The sequence below is a fragment of the Sorex fumeus genome, unplaced genomic scaffold, assembly GCF_029834395.1.
Source record: "Sorex fumeus unplaced genomic scaffold, SorFum_2.1 ptg000011l, whole genome shotgun sequence".
NCBI lineage: Eukaryota > Metazoa > Chordata > Mammalia > Eulipotyphla > Soricidae > Sorex > Sorex fumeus.
The window spans coordinates 2539139-2556346 of NW_026606068.1; the positions used below are offsets into that span (position 1 = coordinate 2539139).

At 39.8% G+C, this 17208-nt stretch overlaps 1 protein-coding gene across 12 annotated transcripts in view; it reads left to right on the top strand.

Annotated features, from left to right (window-relative positions):
- LRRC7 (leucine rich repeat containing 7) overlaps window positions 1-17208 on the top strand; it is a 628763-nt gene that overhangs the window by 286128 nt on the left and 325427 nt on the right. For all 12 annotated transcript variants that reach the window (XR_008792000.1, XR_008791999.1, XM_056111016.1 and 9 more), the window contains one exon: window positions 15479-15557. Coding sequence is in view for 10 of the 12 variants with exons in the window: in XM_056111016.1 (XP_055966991.1) it covers window positions 15479-15557 (79 nt within the window). In the remaining 2 variants the exon portion in view is untranslated. The remainder of the gene's footprint in view (window positions 1-15478; window positions 15558-17208) is intronic.

The following is a 17208-nucleotide window of genomic DNA, read 5'->3' on the forward strand; positions in this document are numbered from 1 at the left end:
GGATTATTGCCCATTTACAAAATATCCTTGGGGAATGTGCTTTTATGCACAAACAAGTTTTTTTTCAATATAGTAAAATTACTGCTGATTATTTTGTGTATCAAATTCTGTATTTTTTTAACCATTCCAAATGGAAACTACTTAAGAAATGTTCCATATCACTTAATGGGTTTAATTAATGTGACTTGACTTTCCTGGCTGACTTCAGTTCATCATAGGTTCTGCTACTGAACTTTTTTTTTTTTCAGTTTAAACATGCAACTTTTTTTTTTAGTGAAACACCATGAGGTACAGTTATAGACTTACAAATTTTGTGCTTGGGTTTCAGTTATACAATGATCAAGTAACCCATCCCTCCACCAGCACCCATCCTTCACCACCACGGGTCCCAGCATCTCTCCCACCCCCCCATCCCCCCATCCCACCCTGCCTCTGTGGCAGGGCATTCCCCCTTGTTCTCTCTCTCTTCTTTTGGGTCCTGTGTTTTGCAAGAGAGGCATTGAGTGGCAGTCTTGTTTGGTATCTATAGTCTACTTTCAGCATGCTTCTCCCACCCTGGGAGGATCCTCCCAACACCCTTTATTTGGTGCTCTCTTCTCTATCTGAGTTTCCTTTTCCCCTAGCACGTGTGGCTGGCCTCCAAGTCATGGAGTAAAATTCCTGGTACTATTCTCAGCCACTCCTGGGTGTTAGTCTCCCATTTTGTTGCTTTACGTTCCCCAGATGAATGCAATCTTTCTGTGTCTATCCCGGTCTTTCTGACTTATTTTGCTTAACATGATACTTTCTATGTAGTACCACTTGTATGTAAATTTCATGCTACTGAACTTTTTACAGTGTGAAGCTACTTGCTTCTATACCAGAGAAGAATGGTAGATTTTAAGAGTTCTGATGTTAATTTTGCAGATTTTCCAATCACCTCCTCTATTATCAGACTTTTGTCAGTGTAGGAATCAACCACCATCAATGGAGGAGTGGGATATATTGGGTGGCGTCCATGAAGTAGGGAAGCTGAGTCATCCTCAAGGAGAAAATCTATCACTTCCCTTTCTACGCACCTCTATCACCCTAAGTGCCGAGAATATTTAGGACTGATCGAAGTCTGTGATGAGCATCTGCGTAGCACAGATGTTAACACCTTGGCAGTCTTATCAAGCTGCACCTGAAATCCACATGTTCTTCCCCTCCACCTGATTTCTTGGAGAGCTGTGAACTTGAGCTGAAGCAAAGAGTTGCTCTTTGCAAGGAAGGAAAGTCAGTTCTAACTCTTACCCACGCACTTCTGGCCAGTCACTTTTTCCTCTCAAGGAAAAGAATTTCAGGAGGAGACAAACAGTAAAAGTACAATAAAGTTATTGGTGGGGGAGAAGGGAGAAAAGGGGTGAAGTAGACAGAGATGCATGTTCAAGAGAGGACAAGAGCTTCTCCAGAATGGAGAAAAGACATCACATATCCCAAACAGGAGTGTGTGGTCCATTTCCCCAGAGGATGCGAGCTTTAAAGTATGAAGGGACTCGTCTCCTGAGAGGACATATGGTGACATGTGCGCACCTCTTCCTCTGCCAAGTTAGTTTACATACAGTTTCTGCAAACTTTCCCCTCCCATCCTCTTCACCTCACTCTTGTCTGTTACTAGGTTTGTTGCCAAGGGAGGGGGTGTGGGGGGCGGGGGGACTTGAGCAATTGATGACGTTTTGGTATTCTTCACTTGGCAGCCTTTATCCCAGTGGTGGGACCCCTCCTCCAATGGAAACCGCCACCTCTGTCTCTCCTCTCTGGAAATCTCCCTTCTTGGACCGGGAATTCTGCATCTCAAATGTCTTCAGGTCCCCTAATCTCCGTAGTTGTATCTGCTGTGTCAAAGGCCTCCCTGCCTTCCGGCTGGTTTAGGTTTCAGAAACTGCTTCCCCAACATATGTTACAAGACCCCCACCCCTAACCCCCTCTTTCTGCCTGCAACAAGACCATAAACAATGATTTCTTCAGTCTAACACTTTTCTATTTTGACTAGTGCCTGTAGTATGTCTTCTTCTTCTTACAGATTCTACCTCCTGGTAGATTGGCAATTAAAAAATGCAAAGATTCTGGGCTGGGGAGATCATTCAAAGAGCTGGAGCTTGTTATTTGCATAATAAAGCCCAAAGTTACATCACTGTGAGCCAGGAATGGCCTTTGAGCACTATTGAGTGTGAGCCTTTCTGCCATCACCTCCCCCCACCATTTTTTTAAAAGAATGCAAAGATTCTTTTATTATTATTATTATTATTATTATTATTATTATTATCTAGTCTAATTGAGTCACCCAGAGATACACAGTTACAAAGCTATTTGTGATCAGTTTTCAGTCATACAATGATCCAACATCCATCCCTCCATCAGTGTCCATTTCCCACCACCAGTGACCTCAGTTTCCCTCCCACCACCCCCCTTCCCATCCAATTTTCTCCTCACCTCCTCATTTTGGGCATAATGATTTGCAATACAGATACTGAGAGGTTCTCATATTTGTGACTTTCCCTACTTTCAGTATGCAGTTCTTATCCAGAGTAATCATATCTAACTATCTTTGTGATAATGGTCCCTTCTCTATCCCAATTGCCTTTTTCCTCAGCACAAGGAATGCAAAGATTCAAAATGAGGTATATAGCACTTATTAGTGTATTAAATTCCAAAATAAAGGAATTTATCACCTGGGCATTGTATTCAAAGATCTAAAGTGTTGGTATAATCTGAAATTTGACCAAAGGAAATGCAGTGTTACATGCATTCTGGAGTCTTCATTTAATGCAGTCTGGAGTGTGCATGAATCTGAGTCTCCAAATTTGGGATTTTCTGTTTGTCTGGACATTAAGTACACTGCCATATAGAAAAGAACCACAGTAACAGCTGAATAGAACAGCTTTATTGGCAGGAAAGCAACTGAAGTTGGGATGGATGGTCCTCTAGCACAGGCCAGAAGAAAGCTTCAAAGAGAGGGAGGAGGAGACTGATGTTCTGTCCAGGGGAGATAGAGTGGCATAACAACTTATACATAGTTCAACAGCTTTTCAAGAAACTCATACATGTTCTTGAGGTAGGATAGCAGTGTGTGCATTTGAGGAACATGCAAAGAAAATGCATCACATATACATAAGTACTGGAGAAATGCCACTGGTTGTATTTTTACTTTTGGTATGAGAATGAAGATCATGGATGTATGAGGTACAAAATTACTCTCCTTGGGGCTGGAGTGATAGCACAGTGGGTAGGACGTTTGCCTTGCATGCAGCTGACCCGGGTTCAATTCCCAGCATCCCATATGGTCATGCCCTGAGCACCGCTAGGAGTAATTCTTGAGTGTAGAGCCAGGAGTAACGCATGTGCATGGCCGGGTGTGACCCAAAAGAGAAAACTACTCACTTTGCAGTCTCCATTGGTCAGTACCATCTGTCCGGTGCTTGGGGTAGAAGTTCTTGCAGATGTATTCTCAAAGTTTTGCTCTGGCCCAGTGAGGACCAATAGAATTCAGAAGGGCAGGTTCTCCTAAAGAGAGGTTGTCACATCCTCTAAACTAGTCTCGTTTTGATTTTCCCAACCCACGGGGTCCCTCTAAATTTTAGGGAGAGAAGGACAAGAAGCAAAGTTGCAAAAAAGCTTTGACAAGTTCTATAAGAAATGCAGTGAAAGCTACGCTGTTGATCCTGAGTAACTAAAACTGCTTCATAATAGTTTAAACTTAGGTTTGAGGAGCACCACTTGCCTTGTCTGAGTGTCATCATTAGTTCCATGGGAATGAATGACTACTTTATAAAATTGCTGTGAATATTAGCTTAATTTTTTTTATCGAATCACCATGAGATACAGTTACAGACTTACAAACTTTTGTGATTACATTTTAGTCATACAATGATCAAGTACCCACCCCTCCACCGTTGCCTATTCTCTACCACCAATGTTCCCAGTATCCCTCCCACTATCCACTCCCCATATCCCCCAACCGGGGTTCTGTGGCAGGCACATTCCCTTTTACTCTCTCTATCCTTTGGGGTGTTATGGCTTACAATGCAGGTAGAAAGGGGCCATCATGTTTGGTCCATAGCCAACTTTCAGCACGCATCTCCCATCCCGAGCAAGCCCTCCAAGCATCGTTTACTTGATGGTCCCTTCTTTATCCCTGATGCGTTTTCCCCCAGCATGTGAGGCCAGCTTCCAAACCATAAAGCAACCCTCCTGGCCCATCAATAAAGATGAACATTAGCTTTAAATGTGATCATCATGGTAGAAAAGAAAGGATTTTGTTTTTTCAGAGTTTAAGCTGGGGGCTGCCTGGAAGAAGCTGGAACCAACACAGTTCTGATTAGCTGTTGCCAGGTTCTTCCATCACGGCAGGTTTTTCTTTATATATAGTTGGAACAGTTGGGCTAATCTCAGTAAAAGAAAACTTGACATTGAAATATTCATTTAAAGTAACAAAGCATTTGTTTTTGATGGACATAGAATTCTTAACATCCTGACTGAACAAGAAAAAGTGTATTTTGAACTCAGAAGAGCTAAAGGAGGATACTATTCTAAGAGAAGGGAAATGCAAATTAAGAGTCTAAGATTCTTTTTGTTTCAACGGAGGTTTGGTTCTGGTCTTTGCAGCTGCTCCAGTGTATTAAAGGTGGCAGCAGGGGACTGACAGAAAGTTTCAGGGGCCTTCAGAATTAGCAGGAAAGGAATCATTTTATCTCAGTTCCTCTATCATCAAAAAAAAACACCCCAACAGGGGTTGGAGCAATAGAACAGAGGGGTGAGCATTTGCCTTGCAGATGGTAGGTTCAGTTTTGATCTCCAACATTCCATATGGTCCTCTGAATACCACCAGGAGTGATTCCTGGGCACAGATCCAGGAGTAAGCTTTAAGCACCACTGAATATGACCCCAAGACAGCAAACAAAAAATAATAAATAAATAATAGATTCAGAACAACTGAACAGAAAAGGCATTCTTGTCAAGAAAACCAGGAAGTGTGTTTCATCAGCACAGACGAGCAGTAAGTTATATTTAAAACTATCAAGTGGGATCTTATTTTATGCTAAATAAAGTTGGGATCATGGGCTGGAGCAATAGCACAGCAGTAGGATGTTTGTCTTGTGTGATGCCAGCCCGGCGAAGCTGGGTTCGATTCCTCCATCCCTCTCGGAGAGCCCGGCAAGCTACCAAGAGTATCTTACCCACATGGCAAAGCCTGGCAAGCTACCCGTGACGTATGCAATATGCCAAACACAGTAATAACAAGTCTCAAAATGGAGATGTTAATGGACCTGCTCGAGCAAATCAATGAACAATGGGAGGACAGTGTTTGTTTGTGTAAACACAAAAAGACAGCAGGGATCTATCTCTCCCTGCTCCCTGCGCTTGCCTTCAGTAATCTCAGGAAAGGAGGGCCAGGCTGGTTGGTCTTAGTTGCATTTTATTCCAATCCTCTCTCCTTTCTCTCCTGTCTCTCCTCTGCCTCTCTCAGCCCAGGCTTACAGTCCCATTATATTCCCCAGCAGGAGGGGTTGGGATAACAATTACACAAAGGTGTGGTTTCAATCAATAGGGGTAGAGTTCTTTCCCTCAGGGAAAGCTGCTGCTAGAACAGATTCTCATTAGCAGGTCAACCCACCCTAGAGTGGAATCCCCTGGGTGTGTTTCTCCTCTTCTTGTCTAACAAACATATCACTTGATCACTTGATCACTTGGCTCTCTAAGAGGGCTGGAGGAATCGAACTCGGGTCAGCTATGTTGGCCGCTTGCTTGCAAGGCAAATGCCCTACCCACTGTGCTAACGCTCCAGCCTAAGCACCACTAGAAGTGAACCGGAAACACAGAGCAAGGAGTAAGCTTTAGGGCTGAGTATAACCAACCCACGCACTGACCGACTACCAAAAACGCAGAAACACCTGCTGCATTTCCACTGATTTCCCAGGTATTGTGAGGACTGTTAAGAAATTTAATACCAACTGAGAATCTCACTCAACTCCATTTTAATTTTTCTCCTCGTGCATTCTCCCTCTTTGGATAACTTAAATTCTGTGGTCAGTTGTACACATTGGACATCCTCACTGTCTGTATGTCATTGTGTCTGCTCATAATAATTTAACCCTAACTCAGTCTGACTCTCTACCCAGTATTAAAGGGATCTGGGCAAAAACCAGACTCAGTCACATTCTTATCACATGTTCTCTGCCTTGTAGCCTCCACTGCTTTCTCTCCATCTTCATGACTCCTATAAATGAATCATTTCTATTCCTCTCCAAAGTGAGTTTTCTCTCACTGAACAAAGCTCCACTTCAAGAATCATCCTCACTCTATTACACCATCAAGATTTCTATTTTGCTTATTTATTGTCACACGGCAGAGTCTGGCAAACTCCCCGTGGCGTACCCAATATGCCAAATACCAGTAACAATGATGGGTCTCATTCTCCTAAAGAGCCTTGAATATAATCTCAGGGCTAGGATGAAGGAGACGTTACTGGGGCCTGCTCGAGGCAATCGACGAATAACAAGATGATTTGTGATTTGTGATTTGTGATATTTACTGTCATCAGCACACACACATGCATTATTCTGTTCCTTCTAAAGGAAACTTCTTGGCTTTTTTTTATCTCTTAAGAGTCATTCCAGCTTTCTGCATCAAATTGCTCTCTCACTGGAGTTGTCTGTATTCTCTGTCTTACAATTCCATTCTTCTAGTGCTCTCTTTAACCTATTCTAGTTGTAAGCTCACTAACTCTGTCAAAATCATTCTAGTCATCATCACAAGGATCTCCACTATTAAATCCAAAAACAATTTCAGACCATCATCTTAGCTCACCGGCCATGTTGGCTGCGTGCAAGGCAAATGCCCTATCACTGTGCTATCGCTCCAGTAGCCAACCCGGGTTCAATTCCCAGCATCCCATACTGTCCCCTGAGCACCACCAGGAGTAATTCCTGAGTGAAGAGCCAGGAGTAACCCCTGAGCATCGCCAGTGTGACCCAATTAAAATTATAGTTCCAAATTTTAATTAGGAACTATAGGAGATAGTTGAAATCTAAAGGCGTACTTGATTTTGCCTCCTAGAAGTTTGACATCTCAAGTTACACATGTTCAAAAATGAATTTTTCCCTCCAACTAAAATTTCAAACATTGTTTTTCCTTTGTAAAAGGAAGGCATCTCTTTTATTCAAGTTGTTCAACTCAGTTAAAGACATCCGGGGCTCGAGCAAATAGCACAGCGGGTAGGGTGTTTGCCTTGCAAGCAGCTGACCCAGGTTCAATTCCCAGCATTCATTATGGTCCCCTAAGCACCGCCATGGGTAATCCCTGAGTGAAGAGCCAAGTATAACCCCTGTGCATCACCAGGCGTCACCCAAAAAGAAAGAAGAAGAAGGAGACATCCTTGATCCCCGTGTGTGTGATCATGGAAGAAAGGACAAACCAATGTTATCCTACATCCATGTTTCTTTACACGTCACAACCCTTCCATTAGTAAATCCTACTGATATTCTATCAGGTTCCATCTGGATTCCATTCACTTCTCCCTTATTCCTCAACTCCCAATGAGATATAAGCCACTTGCCACTGCCGTCACCATTTGCTCATCAGTTTAATCAGTGTCCTTCTTGGAAAGCCCATCGTTTTCAGAAGTCAGTTGATCGTCTCAAATTGTAAATCATATTTATTACCCTTAATATGTATGTTAATTCATTTTTTCATCGTCGATTGCCTTGAGCAGGCCCCAGTAACGTCTCTTTCATCCTAGCCCTGAGATTATATTCAAGGCTCTTTAGGAAAATGAGACCCATCATTGTTACTGGTATTTGGCATATTTGGTACACCACGGGGAGTTTGCCAGACTCTGCCCTGTGGGCAGGCTACATTCAATAGCCTGCAAGTTTGTATGTATGTTAATGTTTCTGCTTAATTCACTGTAAAAGCCAAAGTCCTGCACTCAACTTAAAAACTCTGAGTTGATAGCTCCAATTCCCACCCCACATTATCTTCTAACTTTTTGCTTGTGATTCTCTCTTTGGTCTCACTTATTGTTATTCTTCTCTTCTTCTATGTGATGTAGCAACAATCTAATCTCTTGTTATTTCTAATATACACCAATTTTACTTAGGTTTTATAGCATTTTCACTGATTTCTACTGTCCACCCTGACACCCTTCTTGAGAAAATACCTATTTTTCCCATGTTTTCATAATGATTTTTAACATTTTTTGTTATTGCTGTTGAGATTTGCTATTGCTTTATGTAGCTATAGCTTTGTATTTTCTAAATATATAAATATTTTCTCTTTTTCAATAGTGTGTCGTTTTATTTTAGCCATAATTTCTTTCTGGGGCTGGAGCGATAGCACAGCGGTAGGGCGTTTGCCTTGCATGCAGCCAGCCTGGCCAAGCCGGGTTCGATTCCTCCGCCCTTCTCGGAGAGCCTGGCAAGCTACCAAGAGTATCTCGCCCGCACAGCAGAGCCTGGTAAGCTACCCGTGAGGTGTTCAGTATGCCAAACACAGTAACAACAAGTCTCAAAAAAAAAAAAACTGGAGACGTCACTGGGCCCACTCCAGTAAATCGATGAACAACAGGAGGAGAGTGTGTTTCTCAAAACAGAAATGTTTTAGATTTATGGAGTTTCATTCATTTACTTTCGGTTTTCTTTCTTTGCCAGTGGGGTGAAATCATTGAAATTTCATTTGAAATCAGCATTATGGCTAGTTTACCATATGTTTTCCTTCATACGTTTTTGGTCAAACATGAAAGTTTTCAATCCATTTTGAATTCACTTCTGAAGATGGTGTGTGGTAGCAGTTCAATATCAACTTTTTTGCATATTACTGATCATTTCTCCTGATGCCATTTTTTTAAAAGGCTTTCCCTTCTCCTCTTTGGGAAAAGAACAAGATAAATAATCCACAAGATTTATTAAATTATTGAATAATTGAAAGCAGAGTAGAAACATTTTCCACTTACTATTTTTTAAAGGGGTCATGGTCACGGTCCTGGTCCTCCCATTGTTCATCAATTTGCTCGAGCGGGCCCAATAACATCTCCATTGTGACACTTGTTACTGTGTTTGGCATATTGAATACGTCATGGGTAGCTTGCCAGGCTCTGCTGTACGGGCGAGAGACTCTCAGTAGCTTGCCAGGCTCTCTGAGAGGGGCAGAGGAATCGAACTCGGGTCAGCCATGTTGGCAGCATGCAAGGCAAACGCTCTATCCACTGTGCTATCGAAGGAGGAAAAAATAGCCAATCAGATTTTAAAAATTCTCATTATACCTTTCCTGATTCAAGACATTAATATTTTCAGCAAAAATTTTATTAATGTTATTGCATGAAAATCTGTTTCTGCCATGTTTTAAGATAAAAATGCAAAAATAGTCATTTCTCACTTGACAGTATTTCTATAAATTTAGTCATAATACATTTTGTTGTATGATTACTGAAGGGAACAAATTAGGAAAATATTACCATACTTTCCTAGTTTAGAGAGCAGACACTTATTGATGTCATCTTCTATTTTTACATAGACCAATATAGTCCATGTTTTAATCTAAATATACTATTTTGTCTATAAAATTCAGTGCTTCCCATAAAATAGTTTTATTTTATTTTATTTTAATTTTTATTAGTGAAACACCATGAGGCACAGTTGTAGACTTACACATTTTTGTGCTTGGATTTCAATTATACAATGATCAAATACCCATCCCTCCACCAGTGCCCATTTTCCACCAGCACGAGTCCCAGCAACCCTCCTACCCCTAATCCCCCTCATCCCACCCTGCCTCTGTGGCAGGGCATTTCCTTTTGTTCTCTCTCTCCTTTTGGGTGTTGTGGTTTGCAAAAGAGGCATTGAGTGGCAATCATGTCTGGTCTATAGTCTACTTTCAGTATGCTTCTCCCATCCTGGGAGGATCCTCCAACACCCTTTATTTGGTACTCCCTTCTCTATCTGAGCACCCTTTTCCCCTAGCATGTATGGCTGTCCTCCAAGCCGTGGAGCAAACCTCCTGGTACTAATCTCGGCCACTCTTGGGTGTTAGTCTCCTATTTTGTTACTTTATGTTCCCCAGATGAATGCAATCTTTCTATGTCTATCCCTCTCTTTAAAATAGTTTTAAAATGCTGTCCCTCTTGCTTGTTCAGCCCAAAATTTAATCTAATCTAAATATAATAACCTTGAATCACCAGGGATACCAAAAATAAGCAAATTATTGATACCCATATCAGTCTTCCTTAGGAATCTCTCTCAGAACATTTATGTGATTTATCAACTGATAAGCAAATATTAGAACTTGAATCATATGATCTATAATACTTAGCTGGGTTTCTGCAAAATCACAAGTAAAAATATTGGAATAAGATATATAACAAAGTAAAGAATATTTATTTCCTTATTACTGGGTGAATAAATTTGAAAACTGAAAAAATTTAATCTTACCAATCGTGTTAATTGATTTTACATGGACATCCAAATTTGTATATGTTTTTTATTATAAAGTGAAAATGTTGTTTCAGACGAACAAACTATCCTCTATGACTGTCTAGTGAAAGTGTATATCATTCAATAAAAATCTAACATAATTTCAATAGGAGGATATGTAGAGAAATAAAATGGAACAAAAATACAGTATTAAAAAGGAATTAAACCCTAAATCAGTGTAAACAAGCACTATATTTTAATGTCACCTAATCTTTGTTAATGTATAGTTTTTCGTTGACAAATGAAATATATAATGTATGATACATCTTCCTTTAAAATTAAGAGAATTAAATTTTTTTGAAACTTTCCATATATAAGTGCTAGTTAACTTATTTATATATGAATTTTATGAATTTATAGCAATAGGCATTTATTATTTTCCACACTTAATACAAGTTCTTTATACCATCTAATGCTAAGACCATTTCTTTGAAGTGATGCTCACTTGATCATTTGATCACTTGACATCCCATTACTCATCGATTTGCTCGAGTGGGTGCCAGTAACATCTCTATTTATCCCTGTCGCGTGCTAGTGTAGCCCAATGGTGTCTGCTCTTTCTAGGAACATGAAGAGCCTCAAACCGATCGTTCAGGGTCTTGACAAAGAAGTCTGACCATCTTGTAGGTGGGCGACCACACGATCTTTTCACTTCCCATGGAATCCAGTCGGTAATGGCTCTAGTCCAGTAGTCATCTCCAAATTTCATTACGTATCCAGCCCATCTGATTTTTGATGCCTTGGCAAACAAGACAGCATCTCTGATTCTTGATCATCGATTGAAGTCAGAACTCTGGATTCTTTCTCTCATTTGAGTGAAGTGTGATACTCCAAGCATAGCTCTTTTGATTCCTCTTTGGGAGACCTGAATAGCATTCTTATCCTTTTTGTGTAGGGCCCAGGTCTCTGAGGCATATGTTAATGCAGGAAGAACAGTGGAATCAAAGAGATGTGTCCAGAGCCGGAGGTTCTTTGTCCTCTTAACTATTTCTTGACTCTCTTGAAGGCATTCCAAGCCGCTCTCTTCCTCCTGCGCAACTCAGGTGCCAGGTCATTTGTCATGTTGACTTCTTGACCTAGTTACACATAACTGTTGCATTCGGAGATGTTCGTTCATTGAGAGCGAATGGGACATCAGGAACGAGGCTGTTTCTCATAAACATTGTCTTCGTGAGACTCAGCTGTACTCTGACCTTTCCATACACACAGTCGAAGTCGGCCATCATTTGTGCCGCTTGGCTATGTTTGGTGTTATTAGAACGATGTCATCAGCAAAGCAGAGGTGGTGTGTTGCCGGCCGTCTATCTTTACTCCCATTCCTTCCCATTCCAGTTGTTGCATGACTTTCTCAAGGGTGACACTGAAGAGTTCTGGTGAAATGGTATCACGCTGCTGAACCCCTCTCTTCACATGGATGATCACTTCCTTGTAGAATGGTGAGATTCTGGTAGTGAATCTATAATACAGCTCACAGAGGATCCTGATGTATTGAGTTTGAACGCCCTATTTGGCTATAGGGCTTCGATGACTGCTTCTATCTCAACAGAATCAAAGGCCTTCTTTAAATCAATGAACATTAGATAGAGCGGCATCTTTAACTCCTGAGAAACCTCAATGAGCTTGGTTATCGTGTGGATATGGCCGATCGTGCTGAATCCTTTTCAGAACCCGGCTTGCTTGCCTGGTTGTCCTTCATCTAGTGTTCTGCCAATCCTATTCAGGATGACTTTAGTGAACAGCTTGTAGATGACAGACAACAGGCAGATCGGTGATAGTTGCCAATGTCACTGATGCTCAGTGATGAAGTGATGCTCAGTTATTTTAATATCTGTTTAAGGTTATATGACTAATTAAATGACAACTGATTCAGTCACCTTACATCCTGAGCTTCTCATTAAGTGTATATTACCTCTCTGTGTTTAGATTTAACTATAATTTTTTAAAAACCTTACTAAAGTCTGGGATTAAATATATATATATGTACAGATATATAAATGCAATAAAGTGACTTAAAAATTCATTTTTCCAATATGTTTAAATTTAATTTTTAAAAGGTAGTCATGAAAATTCAGAAATACTATAAAATTACTGTTTAACATCAATCACATAATTCATCTATTTATATTGCATGCATTCATCATTTGTTTTCCATCTGCAGAGCATTTCTGAACTATTGTATTGAATATATATTGAGATATTGAATATATATTTGTATATTCTTCCAACACATTAATTCCTTTTGTATGTTCTTAGACAGCTATTGTTAATTTATACCTCAAGCAGCACATTTTGACATGTTCTTTAGGTCTTTTATTGACTGACATGCTTCGCTTATTTTTTCTAATAATTATAGTAGCATTTACATAACACTTTATGCCAATTACTCTAATCTAGCCCAATATTTACAACAGTTCTCTGTTGAACCATTCATTTCATCATCATTTTTCAGAATAGGCAACTGAGTCACTGAGCATAGAGTTAAGTTGGCATTTCATCTTAATCCAGTCAACTTTGCTCTGAACAATTTTGTTTGAACAATAAATAATAAAACACAATGTTTTATGACAAAATAGAGCATTTTGCTACACTAGAGAATTCTACTTTCAGTTGAAGGTAGGCAGGCGCACACATATACACACATACACACACAAATGCACACACACACACACATCAGATCAGAAAGTAGAAGCAAATTAAAATGTAATTTTAAGGAAAGAGTGCTTACCTTCAACTGACAGTAGAATTCTCTGCTTTGTTATAACAATTGTGGAATGTTCTGCTTTTTTCTTAAAATATTGTGTTTTATATGTATATTGTGGGCTGGAACGATAGCACAGTGGGTAGGGTGTTTGCCTTGCATGCAGCCGACATGGGTTCAATTCTTTTGTCCCTCTTGGAAAGCCAGGCAAGCTACCAAGAGTATCCTGCCCGCACAGCAGAGCCTGGCAAGCTCCCCGTGACGTATTCAACATGCCAAACACAGTAACAATAAGTCTCACAATGGAGACATTACTGGTGCCCACTCGAGCAAAACTATGAACAACGGGAGGACAGTGCTACAGTGCTATATGTATATTGCACATAGATAGAAAAATTAAGGAAAAATTATCCCAAAGTAGAACCTGTAGAGATAAAGCATCAGGCTCCCCAGTACAAAATGGATCCATATTGATGAGTAAACAAATTGATGAATGAACAGTTAACAGGAGAGGAGTCTTGACCCTTTGACTGCACACATTCCAAATAAATAAGACTGCCAAGGGGAAATGTTGAGTATTGCTCAAGGATCAACTGACTTCCTCACCATCTTGTTAACATCTAGTTATTGAGGGCAAGGCTAATTATTTTACAATTGTTCCAAAAAAGAGAAGACTCTTTCACACATAATACGATTCCTAAACTTCCTTAGGTTCTTATTAAGAAGCCAAAATACTTCAGCAACAACATTAGAACAGCAACATTTCTAATAAAGAAGTATGTAAGAAGTGGGGTGAAAAACATCCTTTTTCTTCTTTCATGCCCTTGTCAGTGGCTAACGACCTGTGTCAGATCTGGCTAATCTCCTGCTGCTCCCCTGGGCTTTGAGACTGTATGAATGTGGTTGGCTAGGTCAACTAAATCTAGGAATATAGGTTATCTTTCTTGAGTATAATAGCGCTGTCCTCCTGTTGTTCATCGATTTGCTCGAGCGGGCACCAGTACCGTCTCCATTGTGAGACTTGTTGTTACTGTGTTTGGCATATTGAATACGTCACGGGGAGCTTGCCAGGCTTTCCCATGCAGGTGAGATACTCTTGATAGCTTGCCAGGCTCTCTGAAAGGGGCGGAGGAATCAAACTCGGGTCACCCCAGTCAGTCACCCCAGTCACCCCAGTCAGCAACCCTACCTGCTGTGCTATCAATGCAAGAATAAAAATATGAAGGACATTTCAATCAATGGATAAGAATGGAGCCTATATATATATATATATATACATATGTAGATATGTATATATATATATAAAACTTCTCAAAATCCTGCAACAAAGCATCCCCTATTTTTCTGTCATATGCAAATAACTGTGCAGGACTAGTCCTTTTTTGAAATGTTTACATTTTAATAATAGTTTCAAAAGTTAAAGTAAGTAGTCCTCTAGGCTCTGGGGAATGGCTGAGTATCGTTGACCTCTCCCGTTTGCAGGGAGGCTTGCGCTATTGGCTCCATTCTTATCCATTGATTGAAATGTCCTTCATATTTTTATTCCTCTGACTCTTCACATTTATAGATGAGGTTTGTGGCCTACCAATTTTCAATTTCATAGAAAAATTCATGCACTTCTGTCACATAGCCAGCAGCACAGATGTGACAACAGATGAGCAATTGTCCAAAGGCAATCAGCCAAGCTGGCTAGCTCAGAAACATTAGGGACAACCCAGGAACACACAGGCTGCCCGCCTCTTCACACTTACAGGCAGAAACAGAGCTAAGTCTATGCCACCGACAGGTGAACTGCATCCAGTTAGTAGGGGAATATCTGTCTGTCAGTCTGTTAAGTTTCCTTAGGTCATTTTCACACGTATGTATATAATCTTCTCAGTCTTGCAACATGAAGAGAAGAAAGATGTTTCCTTCCATTTACTTTATGTCTACAGGTTTAGGGCTTCACTCAGCAGTAGCTGAGCTACTGTAGCTTAATAACTTAGACTTTTATTTCTTTTGGTTAGTTGTGCGTTAAGATCTATTTACTGCAAAATATACAATTGTTTTCAATTATATGTCCAATTTACAACAATATTGATCGTAGTATTCAAAATTTAACTTTTAATGTATGCTCTCTTTATATGACACTAATATTAAATTTGTTATTAAATACTTGTACTAAATGGTATTTACATGGTATGTGGATTTACAGTTTAAATAATTAGTCTTAATATTAGAACTAGAGGGCATTTTTGCTGGAATATTTTTATATACTTTTGTTTTCTTTGTTTTTTGTTTTGTTTTTACATTTTAGGTGTACAAGAATTTCCAGAAAACATAAAGTGCTGTAAGTGTTTAACAATTATTGAAGCCAGTGTCAATCCAATTTCTAAGTGAGTATAAGTGATTGCATTTTATTTTCATTTGTTTCCATTAGATAATAATGTACCCTGATAAAAGAAATTTGCATAATAAATGAATTTTAAATACTGAATTTAAAATTCAATTTATTAGAGTGATGGAAAATAAATAATCAAATCAGAATAGTTAACAAAAGATTATTAAAAGCATTGTTGAGTAGCAAGGCATAATTGGCACAGAAGAAATTATTTGTAATAAATTGTGTCATCATTTTTGAGTAATATTTAGGGAACACACTATGAAAAGTAGTGAAAACTAAGAAAAAGTTATTATTTATGAGCATGGTGGGAAATTTCTACCAAGGTTCTGAGGAAAGTTCCTATGAGTGCCAACAGTTTAAGGTATTAAGTTCCTAAAAATAGCTGAGTTTGTAGTGCAAAAGTGGCAAAGAAGTTGAGTATGACTTCAAACACCGAGATACCAGGGGGGAAAGGAAGTCTAAAAAGATGATCCTATTGTTTGGGGACCATAAAACAATGTTCTTCACCCCCAAACAAGTGATGAAAGGCAGAAAGTAAATATGCTGTGATCAGATAATCAGTAATTATGGTTTCTGTTTTTGGTAGAGCGTTGCCTTGGAAAGAGACTCAGCTTACCACCACTTTTGGTGAATTATAGTGATGTAGGTTATGTGGAATCAGTTAGGTCAAGAAATCATGAAGTGAACTGATTGGATGAGTTAAAAAACCTGAATGATAAGGTCACTTTATGCAAGTGGAAATAAAATCGAGAGAGGTCGTTAGCAGTTATAGTAATATTTGGAAGAACTTGAACTAGTGAAATTGGGAGCAAATAAGTGTCAGAATAAGACTGGCATTTTAATTATTTGAACACCGACCATTTTTAAGAAAAATCCTTCAGCCATTTGTCCACAAGAAGTTGAGGAGACTGGATGGGCACTGATGGAATTCAGGATATGTGAGCCCATTAGCCCATTGGAAAGACACTTTTATCTTTTGTTGTAGAAGCTCATCTACTACAACAGAAGTTCATCTATGGAAGTTCATCAAGGAAAACTCATATTCACTACTTCCTGTCCTCAATAGTGTTGAGGATAGGAAGTAGTATTGAGGACAGGAAGTAGTAAGTATGAATTATCAATGCACCATAAGACTGTACTTGAGAAGGGATGGAACTGAACTTAAAGTAAGGACACAGAAATTTAGAGATGCTGTTCTTTATCATGGGCTGGAGCGATAGCACAGAGGGTAGGTCCTTTGCCTTGCAAGTGGTCAACATGGTTGACCCAAGTTCAATTCCTCCGCTCCTCCTGGAGAGCCCGGAAAGCTACTGAGAGTATCTCACAGCAAAGCCTGGCAAGCTACCCGTGACGTATTCGATATACCAGACACAGTAACAATCGTCACAATGGAGACATTACTGGACTTGCTCGATTAAATCAATGAACAACGGGAGGACAGTGACAGTGACAGTTCTTTATTTGTGAACTATATAAGTTCCAATTCGGAGAGCCCGGCAAGCTACCGAGAGTATTCGATATGCCAGACACAGTAACAACAAAGTCTCCAATGGAGACGTTACTGGGCCCGCTCGAGCAAATCGACGATCAACGGGAGGGCCTTTACCTTTTTACCTTTATATAAGTTCCAATAGAAATTGAAA